Source organism: Vigna umbellata, chromosome 11 (genome assembly GCF_029865625.1).
Source record: "Vigna umbellata cultivar VRB3 chromosome 11, Vumbellata_1.0, whole genome shotgun sequence".
Classification (NCBI taxonomy): domain Eukaryota; kingdom Viridiplantae; phylum Streptophyta; class Magnoliopsida; order Fabales; family Fabaceae; genus Vigna; species Vigna umbellata.
In genome coordinates this window covers 22,724,730-22,737,462 of record NC_142175.1, presented here as the reverse complement: position 1 = coordinate 22,737,462, position 12,733 = coordinate 22,724,730, and the positions used below count along the sequence as shown (strand labels likewise).

The 12,733-nt window shown below is 40.0% G+C and overlaps 1 protein-coding gene across 1 annotated transcript; it reads right to left on the bottom strand.

Annotated features, from left to right (window-relative positions):
* Positions 1-9,742: 9,742 nt before the first annotated feature.
* LOC148191205 (uncharacterized) lies at positions 9,743-10,207 on the bottom strand. Its single transcript, XM_088101330.1, has one exon. It carries the CDS (start codon positions 10,205-10,207, stop codon positions 9,743-9,745), a length of 465 nt encoding a protein of 154 aa, XP_087957456.1.
* Positions 10,208-12,733: the final 2,526 nt, after the last annotated feature.

Here is a 12,733-nt window from a genome sequence, read left to right as displayed (position 1 = left end):
TAAAATGGGCGGTTTCAATTTTGACATGTGATGCGAAGCGTAAGATCTTTTCAACCTTTGGATTGGATTAGATCTGATGGTGTATACTACACAACTATTGGCCTTCTGATTCTATAAATAACATTAGGGTTGGGCTTCCATTTTCATCCTTTCTCTTGCACTGCTCTACCCACAGCGAACGATTTTTCTTTAAGGTAATGATGTCTGCTATTAGCATTTCTTTTTCCAAGGGGTTTTATGGTCAAGAGGGTCGAGGGTATGCTGACGATGTCGGTTCATTGGCGTCATCACTTAAGTCATTTGATAGCTTAGGATCAACCGAGTGAAGTGTATTATGGATCAATACTAGCATGATAAATGTAAATAAGGGGATCAATAATGAGGGTGAGGCTCTAGAGGACCCTACTCATGACACGATGGGTGAAGTTCAAGTTGATGCGTCCGAGGAAAGGGATGAGTTGAACTTGCCTAAAATTTCAAGTTACAACTAGGTTCCTCATGACGTCCGTGGGTATGCCACATGGTTTCTATGAGGGGCTGATAACATTTTGGCAAGTGAATCAAATCATTTCAAGTAGTTAGTGTAAGTTCCAAATATCGTTCTCCCAAGGGATTTGTGTTTTGTTTGTCTAATCATAATTATTTACCAAATCAATTTAGACATAATAACGATTGAATTCATGATTACGGAAATAAATTGTAATAACAAGAAATTTAGATATTTTGGTGGAAAATTTAAGAGAAGCTTCGTTGAAATTAGATTTCATGAATCATATGAAGATAAAACTTTGTACATCATATCATTATTTTATTCAAACATTCACATCAAGGCATATTAGTCCTAATCCCTTATCAACTAGTTCTAAATTCATACATCAAAGTGTTAATCCCTTAGTCAAATTAATATACAATTTGCATTAAATCAAATGCTCAGAATGACCAAGTTATTGAGTCTATCCCTAGATTCCAAATCACTTAGGTGTTCCATGTTCAAAGTTACTTTCTAGTAAGCAAAGACATTCAAATATCATTATATTTCCATAAAATGATAGTAAATTCAAGAAAGAACATATGAACGAACAACGATATATTGCACATGAAATTTACATCATAGTGAAGTCATTACATCCAATTTCAATGAAAGAGAAATCTAGCTACTCCTAGTCATCTAAAACATACACATTTGATGCAAATCAGTGAAGAATGTTGTCTAGATGTCTTGAAGCAGCCTTCCTGGACTTCCTGGAATGTTTTCGTATTTTTCCCTCTTTAGAATTACTTGTTTTTTGTCTTTCTCGAACTAAAAAACTAATCCAGAATTATATAATTCACTCAGCATACAAATATGCATGCGTTCAGTGAAAAATCAACTGATCATCTCTCAACTAATCCCACTCGTTGAGCGAGTGGTACTAGTGTGTTGAGTGAATGATCTTCCTTGTAGCTTAGTGCATGATGACTGACTTAGCGAGAAACTGCTAACAACACTCAAATGATGTATAAGATTCCTGTACAAAGAACTACACAATTTTCCTACTAACTATTACATCTTTTCTATGAGGAAAACACATAATTCATGAATAATCACAACTTTGAGCTAATTAATAAGTATGAAAACAAGAATTTTCCACACTTATCAAGGGCTTGACTTAGAAGATTTTGCCAAACGAGCGTACATACTCGGTGACAACATTAATGACTATGTTGTGAATATTCGAGTTTGTAAAGGGAATGAATATATATGTCACGTTCAACGGAGTTCCAAGTTCGACTTCTTTTCTGTCTATGCTTGCTTTTTAATTGACATGTTCATAAGGATTCCCTTTGACGACTTCTAAGTGAGGGTATTACAGACATTGAATGTTGCCCCTACCCAATTTCATCCTAACGCATGGGCAACCATTTAGGCTTTTCGGGTCTTATGTGCGAGGTTAGGCATAACCCCCACACTTGCTTAATTTATCCATCGTTTTCGCACAAGTTTGAATGAGAAGAAAGGTTGATTGTCTTTGATAAGTGAATCAAAGAAATGAATATTCCAACAATTTATCGCTTCATATAAGGGTTTGAAGATGGGCTTTTTCCAGATTGCCATAAAGGTTGATTGTCTTTGATAAGTGAATCAAAGAAATGACTATTCCAACAATTTATTGGACTCTTTCTCTGAAGTAGTTGACTTCCTAGTGACTCACTTTGATGACACCTGATAAGCGATCGACATTAGAAGTGCTCGACCAAATCCCTCACCCGCTCTGTTACCAATGAAGAGCATTGGTAAATTTGAAGATAAATGATTTTGATGATGCTGAAAGACGATACATTGTTATAGTTGTTTTAGAAGCACTTTGTAGATTATAAATGTATTAGGAAAAGCCTTAAACATGTAATACTTAGAAAATTCGTATTTCTAGAACTGCTACGCATTTAATCGATTAATGAAAGCTATAATCGATTATCCTGAGCCCTTCTGAAAAACCTCGTTGCTCTGGAATAATCGATTATTACTCCAAATAATCGATTATCACTAGTTCTGATGAGAACTGCCAAAGTCTCTGGAATAATCGATTATTCCTCAGGATAATCGATTATCACTTTTTGAAAAACCCTGTAACGGACTCGAATAATCGATTATCACTAACAATAATCGATTATCTGTGGCAGTTATAATTCATCTTTGCGAACTTAGACCAGTTGGGTATATAGGTTAGGTCCAAAACTCTTAGAACATAACTTTGAGCTTTTGAGAATACAGTGTGATCTGAGGAAGTTCCAGAAGCTAGTTCATTGCACTGCCTAGTCTCGTGAAAAGGAGAAGCTCACGCTTTGTGGGTCAAAGGTCGGAGCGATTCTCTTCGAGTTGGCAACGCTGCTGTTCTTCCAGTTCGTTGGTCGAAGGAAGAACTGTTCTGCACTGTTCCGGTTCGTCAGTCGAAGGAAAGTGTAGATTGCTTGCTTCTAGTTCGTTGGTCGAAGGAAGGCTTTATCTCTCTGTTTTTTATTCACTTTTATTGTAATTTGTTGAAACTGATTTTAGTGAAATCGTTAATCACTTTTTATAGTGATTAACAACTGGACGTAGATTCTTTTGAATCGAACCAGGATAAAAATCCAGTGTGTCAATTTTTTTTTCCCTATACTCTTTTCTGTTTTATGCACATTAACTGTTTGATAAATTTTCTCTAATAAAATTATTTTTCTAAAACAGACCATCTTATTACAAGTTTGACCGAACACGCTTTCCACTTTCTATATTTTATTCCGCTACGCGACTCTATAACGATACCGATTGTTCCGACACGCTCTTGATGAGATAACTCCTCAAGTGTTATAGATCTTTAACCCTTTGCAACGATGTGTTTGGTGAGTAGTTTGTAACAACAATAGTGAGAGAACAACAGACCAAAAAAGATAAATTTAAAAACAGAGTAAGGAGTCACCACCATCATTTATTATGAAAAATGGAAAAGCATAAAAATAAATTTATACTCTACAAAATTGGATTTTGAATTCGCGGACCACGCGTTGGAAAAATATTAACTGAATTTAGATAGCTATACATGTGTTCACTTTTTCTTATGATAATAATAAAAAAATAACAATATTATTATTATTACTATTATAATCATAATGTTAAGTATAAATATTTCTTACAATTTTATTGTAAATTTTATTTATTTATTTTGTAGACAAATTTATAATAAAAAATGGTTAAGTTTAAAAAAACATTCAAATCGGAAAAACAGTTAAATTAAAAAAACAGTTACTTAAAAAAATAAAATTGATAAAATAATTTTTTGGTTTAAAAAATATTTAAAAGGTAAAATTTGGAAACAAAATGTGGACATCAAAAAAGGAATTCATTTTATATATGGACTAGTGGAGACACATGTGTTATCAAACCTGTATGTCTGCAATTTCTTTTTTAAAATATTAGTATTATAATACATACACGCTCTTGTACACTCATACATCCATGCATGCACCAACTCCTCCATCCACATTATCAATTTACTAATATTAATAACTTATGATATAATATGAAAAAAGCTATGAAAAAAGCGTACAAACATGGATGATGTAAATGTATGATACTTTTAGTTCATACTTTATTTTTAACAACACACATGCATAGACACATCCATACATGCACCCATACGCACTTACAAACATCCATTCACACACTCATACTATCAATTTACAAATATTAATAACTTATATTATAATATAAAATTTAAAAATGAAAACACAAAAATGTAGCGATACCCATGTTTTTGTTAGTGTGTTATAGTATATTTAGTATAACATAAGATGGAAGTATAATTATGTTTAATTTGTTGAAATCATATAATATCTATGTTAAATTAATTAAAGTAGAGAAAAAATGAATTTAATTATCAATTTTAGAGAGAAAAGAAAGTACAATTATAGTAATCAATGTGTTTATGGTTGTCCTTCGAGAGCTTAATGTCGCTCCTCCCCAATTGCATCTGAATGCTTGGGCTTCAATTCAGGCATTTGCAACAATGTGCTCCGCCTTAGGGATAAATCCTACTGTCCTCATCCTTTTACATTATTTCGACGTCTTCCCCTTCCTAAGCGAGGTTGGGTATCCTTGACATTCGTCTAGGATAGATCATTATTCAGGCCGTATTCGAATTTGTTTAAGAATTTTAAGGTTATAATAAGAGAGGTCGGCAAGTCAGAATTCCACGACGAAGCCGGACATCCCCTGTTTGAACCCGACGAACTTGGAGGCCGTAAGGATCACTAATAGCTTACCCCACTATCTCTCTGCCCGCGACTTAGTTGAATGCTTTGGCCAGGAGGATTTTGACCAAATGACGTTCGGTATGGTATTTTTGTTTGATTGCTTTGATTAGTGCTTTGATGTTAACTTAGCAGTTAAGTTTGTGTGTTCGTTTCAAGCATTATGTCGGTTCCGGCTCCCCGAAAATAGAGCTTTATGTCTTCGAGAAAGGAAACGGGCAGTGCCCCCTCGACCAGCAGGGCTCCCCGGCTACCACCCCCTCTGGTCAAGGTGACCGATGCTGGAAGGAGTTGTCCTCCCTCCTCAAGGAAGGAGGCAAAGGGGTCGCTGAAGCTGGTCAACCTCAACCGAGCCCCATTATTTTCCTCAAACAGTCGTTGGAGGCGATCACCACTTCGACCATCCCCTTGGATAGGAAAAGAAAGGCCCACAAGGAGGGAGACAAGCCCTCCTCCAAGAAGAACTGGAAGGAAGGGAGCTCCGCCCGGCCTCTTCCGGGTGGGTTGTTTAGAACAATTCAATGTTAGTCACAAGACTAACTTTCATATGAGCTTCCTCCAGTGGACATTTGTGGAACCACTTTCCGAAGGTGAAGTGACAAACGCTATGTTGGAGTTGTCCACCCGAGCGTCCATGTTGGCGTGGTATCTTCGGGATTTTGCTAATCGACGCGGTGCCAAGCACGTGCTAGGAGAGTTGGCGGCCAAAAAGAAGATATTTGCCAATCTCCGTGTAGAGGTTGAGGTGTTGCGGGCCGCTCACGACGAATGTGAGAAAAAACAAGCCGACCTCCAACTTGAAATTGATGAAACAAGGCGACAGTTGGAGCAGAACACCGAGTTCCTTCGAGACGCTTGGGCTTGGAACGAGCGTTTGACTGAAGAGTGCGGTCAACTGAAGGTGTCCGCCACCCAGCAAGCTGAAAAGGAACAAGAGCTGGTGGCAGAAAACACGACCTTTCTTGGTCGGTTGCGCTAGGCAGATGATAGGATCGTGACGCTAAATGCCTCAGTCGTGTTTAAGCACAAGGAAGGTTTTAACAAGGCCTTGCGCCAGATGTCTCTTCTTTTAGGGATCGCCGATCCCTACGTCGAGGGTTTTGACATCGAGAAGGACATTATCGATGGGGAGCTAGTGCAGCTCGAAGACACCCCTGCTGATGAAGAGATTCCTGTTGTATAGGAGCAACCGACCGAAGAGGAAGAACCGGCCGACGAGGATGATGGTGGTGTGGGCGAGGAGTAGCTTTAGTTTTTGAAGAGTGGGGGATGTTGTTTTTTGTTTAATTAACTTTTTGAGGCTTGGTCGGGCGACAAACATAGGTTCTGTTAGTTTTTGCCCCATTGGCCTGCTTGATGTATACCCTAACGATACTCTGAATACAATGGCTTTTACCTTTGCATTTTAATGTTGCTTATTATCACCGCCCGATTTTGACTCTTTAAAGCGAAATCTTTGTTGTAACGTTGCTAGGCATCTTGTTCGCGCAATTTTAACTTTTTTGAAACGGACTACGCGGTCGCTATTCTTGTTTGTTTTCTTTTGCCAAGTTGGCGGTTATTCCTCTCATGGAACTCCCCTTTCTCTAACTTGGGTTTTCTTTGAGCCGGACGGTAGTGGTTCGTTGTATGAACTCATCGTTCACCATCCAACCAAGTTAACAGTGGTTCCTTTTCAGAACGCTCTGTTCATCAGCCTGGGCATAAATTGACCCGGGCGGCACTGGTTTGTGGAATGACCCCGTCGTTCACCGTCTGGGCAAGTTGACAGTGGTTGCTTTTCGTAACGCTCTGTTCATCTACTTGGGTTTAAATTGACCCAAACGACAGTGGTTCGTGGAACGAACTCGCTGTTTACTGCCTGGCCAAGTTGACAGTGGTTCCTTTTCGAAATGCTCCGTTCATCAACTTGGATTTTCATTGATTTGGACGTTCATCCGGTAAAAGAATATCATTGTTGACAACCTTAAAGTGCATGGAAGGCCCTATCATTATATTAAATCTTTGCAACATGGGGAGTACATAAGAAAATGACTTTTAACTAAAACAAAATTTGGTTAAACCCCTTTAGTTGTCCTTATTTTTGTGGGTTTTTTCCAGTTTGATCCTTGTTTTACTAGAATCCTCAATTTAGTCCTAAAAAATGATAATTTGAGTCAATTGGGCCCCTGCCGTTAAATTGGCTTAACGGGTTAAGTTTTTTATGAGGTGGAAGGTTGACGTGGCAAGTTTTTTAAACATGGCATTCACAGAGCTCTACGTGGAATTTAAAAACATTTTAACATTTTGATTAAAAAATTAAAAAAAAGTCATCTTCCATTACAGTGAAGCACTACCTAGAAATCCTCTTCCTTGTCCATCACCTAAACCCTAAATTCAGAATTAGCTTTCATTCCAGCATCTGAAATTCCTGCACATTACACAACAATAATCATCATCAGAGAACCCAATCGCGCCTCAAAACCACCATCATCTTCCTCGTGCACCATCAACCTGTAATCAAGTAACCACAAACTCAAAATCGTGACTCCGCCATGTTCGCTTTAATTCATCTCCTTTCCATCCAGCACCGCGAGGGCAAATTGCCACCATGGCCAACGTAACCAGCGCTCAAGCTCTTCCCGCAGCAACCGAACTCATCATCATCTATTTTCTTCTTCGTTAAACCATTTGAAACCTGTAAAATTCCAAACTAGTTATTTTTCCAACCAGTTTTGTTTCCCCAAAATGCGGTCATGGAGTGCCGATCTCCAAGAGGAGTTTTGTTCCGGAGCACGTAAATTGAACTCAAAATTCTCAAAATAAATGGATTTTTTCTGGTTCTCACACAACATTGCTTTTAAACTCCTGCAAAGCCAATGTGTAAATATTCTTGATTTTGGCGTAAATAAGTAGAAATGCATTCACCCAAACGCGGAAACAGGAATTGCTTCCTTTTTTCCTTCTTGATTTTTTCGAATATATGCTCAAAAGCCATTCTAAAACCCCCAAATCTGAAATCACATTCGTTTATGAAAAAAGACAAAGATTCTCGATACAGAATCACAAATCTGAAAACCCCTAAATTAGCCACGAACCCTAAATCGCGCTAGACACAAAACGCGAGACTTTCGAATCTCCATGGAACCTACGAAACGCCTTTAACTCCAATCTGGAACCTAATTTGATTTTATTAAAACCTAATCTGGTGGCGCTTAATTTCATGAAAACCAAAATTCGTGATGAACATAATTGTTAGGGTTGAAGATGATGAATCCTAATTTGGGTTTCAATTTTTAGAAATTTTTTTAATTATATATTCCACGTATACAACGTAGAGAATGCCACGTTTAAAAAACTTGCCAAGTCAACCTTCCACCTCATCAAAAACTTAACCCTGTTAAGCCAATTTAACGGTAGGGGCCAAAATGACTCAAATTAACATCTTTTAGGACTAAATTAGGGGTTCTAATAAAACGAGGATCGAACTGGGGAAAACCCACAAAAATAAGGACAACTAAAGGGGTTTAACCATAAAATTTCAGTTGCGAGGCATTCCATGTGTTGGGGATTGGTCGTCCGTCCGGGAGGGAAAGACGGTAGGCGCTATTTCCGAGGGTGTCTACAACCTTGAAGGGTCCTTCCCACTTAGTCGCCAGCTTGCCATGAGAATGTGTCCATCGCGCCTCACCCGTTTTCCTCCATACTAAGTCTCCTTCTTGGAAGTTTCTGGGTTGTACTTTGGTATTATACCATATCTCCACCATTCTCTTACATGCTTCCGCTCTCAACGCTGCTCGGTCTCTTTGTTCATTCACGGTGTCTAGCTCTACCCTTAGTTCCTCCTCGTTCAGGTGGGTGTCCTCTAGCTGCCGCCGTAAAGAGGGTTCTCCCAACTCAACTGGTAACATGGCGTTAGTGTTGTATGTTAAGTTGAAGGACATTTCCCCAGTCGTCCCGTGTGGGGTGCATCTATTCGCCCATAGGACTTCTGGAAATTCATCAACCCAAGCTCACTTTTTCTCTCCTAGTCACCTCTTCAACTCTGCCACGACCATTTTGTTTACCGCCTCCACCTAGCCGTTCGTTTGAGGTGTTCGACCGAGCTGGTCACATGTTTTATTTCCAATCCTCGATAAAATTCGCCTAGTCTTCTATCAATGAATTGCCTGCCATTATCGGTGATGAGCATTCTGGGTAGTCCAAACCGGCAAATTAGCTTCCAAACGAACTTTTGCGCCTATTGTGCGGTTATTGTTGCCAGCGCTTCCGCCTGTACTCACTTGGTAAAATAGACGATGGCGACTAAAAGAAACTTTTTCTGAGACCGTCCAGGGGAAAACGGTCTGACGATATCCATTCCCCATTACGCGAACGACTAAGGAGAAACTATGGTGTGCAAGGCGGTCGGTAAAGCATGGGTGTCGTTGGAGTGAGTTTAGCATGCTGGGCATCTTTGCACGAATTGCTTGGCGTCTTCTTCCATGGTGGGCCCGTAATAACATGCCCTGACCACCCTTGCTTTCAAGGTTCGCTGCTCGGTATGGATGCCACATACTTCATTATGGAGCTCGTCTAACACATATCGGGCCTTAGGTCCTGAAAGGCACTTAAGAAGGGGGTCGAAAACCCTCTCCTGTAGAGATCTCCCCCTATGACGAGGTAAAGGGCGATTTTCTTAGCGTCCGCTGGACAGACAATTAGCCCGACATCCTGTTGGTCCATGAGCTTTCTGATCTTCATTCTCCAATCGTCCGACTCTACAGTGGCCGCCGTTAGGCATTCTATTGATGGTTGTGATAGCACTTGTTTTATGATCGTGGTTAACTTTCCCTTCTCTTTTCCATTGGCGAGCTTGGGCAGCTTGTTCCCTCGGGCATTATCCCTTCGGGGGATGTGCAATATATCTATTTTTTTGAAGTGTTTGGCCAGAGAGGACCCTTTGTGGAAATATCACAAAAAAGATGGCGTTTTTTACCTGGAATTCGCCATTCATCTACCCCACCACCAGTTGTGAATCAGTCCGACACATCATCCTTCGCGCCCTTATATCCTTGGCTAGCTCAAGCCCTGCCACCAGAGCTTCATATTCCGCCTGGTTGTTAGATGCCTTGAACTGAAACGTGAGGGAGTGTTCTAGCAGAAATTCGTTCGGCCCTTCTAGAATTATTCCGGCTCCGCTACAGGATCTTTCGGATGCGCCGTCGATGTACAGAACCCACTTAAAGTTAGGGGTTGTTGGATGTAATTCCGCCACGAAGTCTACCAGATGTTGGCCTTTGACCGAACCTCTTGGCTCGTATCGAAGACCGAATTCCGACAATTCGACCGTGCAACCCATCATATGGCCAACTAGGTCTGGTTTTCTCAAAATTTTTGAGATGGGGTGATTTGTTGGAACTACGACCTGGTGGCCTTGAAAGTTCGGTAGTAGCCTCCTCGCCGCGTGAAGTAGCGCCATTGCTACCTTCTCCACTTAAGCGTAGTGAGTCTCAGCGTCATGGAGGGTTCGACTTACAAAGTAGATGAGTCTTGGTTATGGTTTCTATTGGAGGAGGACATCATTAATGGCCTCGTCGGATACTCCCAAGTAAATCTCTAAATCTTCCTTCCCGATCAATCGGTTCATGACTAGAGGGCTGGTCAGCACCTCCTTCACCCTCTACAATGCTTCTTCGCACTTCGGATCCCATTTGTCCACTGACGCCTTCTTCATCTTTTACAGGACTGGCTGGATACATTCGGCCAGTTTGGGTATGAAACGGGAAAGGACGGTTAGTCTGCCTACTAATCGCTGGATTTCCTTCAAGGTAGAGGGGCTCTTCATTTCTAATATGGCTGAACATTTGTCCGGATTGGCTTCGGTCTCCCGAGCGGTTAACATGAAGACTAAAAATTTTCTAGCGCCTACCCCAAATTTTTCCAGGTTCAACCTCATTCCGAAGTGTCGGATGCGACTGAGTACTTCCTCAAGGTCCCTCATGTGTTGAACTTCGAATTCAGACCGCACCACCATATCGTTAACGTATACATCCATACATCTCCTGTGTCGCTATCAGTCAACGGCGGAACGCAGATGAAGATCGAACGACTACAATCAGATGAAGGCCAAACACAGTTAAAGGCAGAACACTGTTCATGGCCTAACGCAACTAACAAGACCGAACGGTACACTTCATGACCAAGACCAAGCGGTTAGGACACGAGCGTTCGTGACCAAGAACATAAGACCGAGCGGTATAGTGATGACCAAGACCGAGCAGTGGAGGGCATGACCGAGCACGTAAGACATGTCGATTATCACTTACAATAATCGATTATCACTGACAGTTGTAATGCGTCTTTTCATTTCCAGACCAGTAGGTTATAAATCTCTTTGTCAAACACTTTAGAAGACAACTTTGCGAATTTGAGAATACAGTGAAATCTGAGAAAGTTCTCAAGTGCTACTCTTGTCAAGTCTTATGAATAGGAGAAGCTCGCGCTTTGTGTGTCAAAGATCGGAGCGGATCTTTTCAAGTTGGCAGAGCTGTTGCTTCCGGTTTGTTTGTCGAAGGAAGCTCTTCCGGTTCGTTTGTCGAAGGAAGGTTTTTTCTGCACTCTTTCGGTTTGTTTGTCGAAGGAAGGTGTTTTTGTTATTGTTATTTTCTATTCACTTTCATTCCAACTGTGAAACTATTTTAGTGAAAAAGTTAATCACTATTCATAGTGATTAAGGACTGGACGTAGAATCTTTTGATTCGAACCAGGATAAAGTATCATTTGAGTGATTTTTCTACTCCCTACACTCTTTATATTTTCTGCTTATCAACCGTTCGATAAAACGTTTAAGAGAAAATTAAAGGAACCACTTTTTTAATTGACCGAACAAGCTCTTCGCTTTTAAACAATCCGTATTGTGCTCTATTTTGATATTTCCGTTGTGCAAAATCGGTACCATTTGTTCCAACAATTGGTATCAGAGCTTGCTTTGATATTCTTTCAAATTTTTTGAAAATGGTCGGTCATAAAAATCAAGTATATGCCGAGGGTGCATCCATCAACAGACCACCACTTTTTACTGGTGATAACTATGCCTTTTGGAAAGTCAGAATGAAAATTTTTATGGGGTCTATTGACAGAGGCATCTGGGAAGCTGTACTAAATGGTCCTTATATTCCTAAAAGAACTGTTGATGGTGTAGAAGTAGAAAAACCATACTTTTATTGGACTCCTGAGGAAAATAGAAGAACCCAATTTGATATTAAGGCTCGCAACATTTTTTCATCTACTGTTGTACTTGATGAGTTTTATAGAATTTCAGTTTGTAAGACAACACAGGAGATGTGAGAGGTACGAGATGTTCAGAATGCAACCTGGAGAAACTATTTCTGATGTCCAAAAGCGCTTCACTCTTATTGTGAATCACTTAACTTGGTTGGGTAAGACATTTGATACTAATGAATTAGATGTAAAAATTCTGAAATCATTAGACAGGTCTTGGCAACCAAAGGTGATAGCTATCTCAGAGTCACAAAACCTCACCCAAATGTCGATGACAATTCTCTTTGGAAAGCTTCGTGAGCATGAGCTTGAGCTAAACAGATTGACTAAAGAAGAGAATCAAGGAAAGAAGAAGACCTTAGCCTTCAAATCTAAAATTTCAAAAGGAAAGTGTTCAAGAAGAACCAAGGATGATGACTCTGATGATGAGGAAAACATGAGCCTCATGATAAAGAAATTTTCCAAATTCATGAGAGCAAAAGGAAAGGATAAACATCATGGAGAAAGAGAGGAAACTCAAGAATCTCCATCAAGCATCAAGTGTTATGGATGTGGAGAAAGAGGACATGTAAAAACTGACTGTCCTAAAAACAAAAGAAGTAAGGAAAAGAAATTTCCCAAGAAGAAGAAGGCTTACATTGCTTGGGAAGAAAATGCTTCTAGTACTTCAAGCTCAAGTGAGTCAGATGAGGAGGCAAACTTATGTTTAATGGCTGACTCTGAT

What these genes read in the sequence shown, in the direction of transcription:
- LOC148191205 (XM_088101330.1), bottom strand. Translation starts at nt 10,207, where the DNA reads ATGGCGCTACTTCACGCGGCGAGGAGGCTACTACCGAACTTTCAAGGC.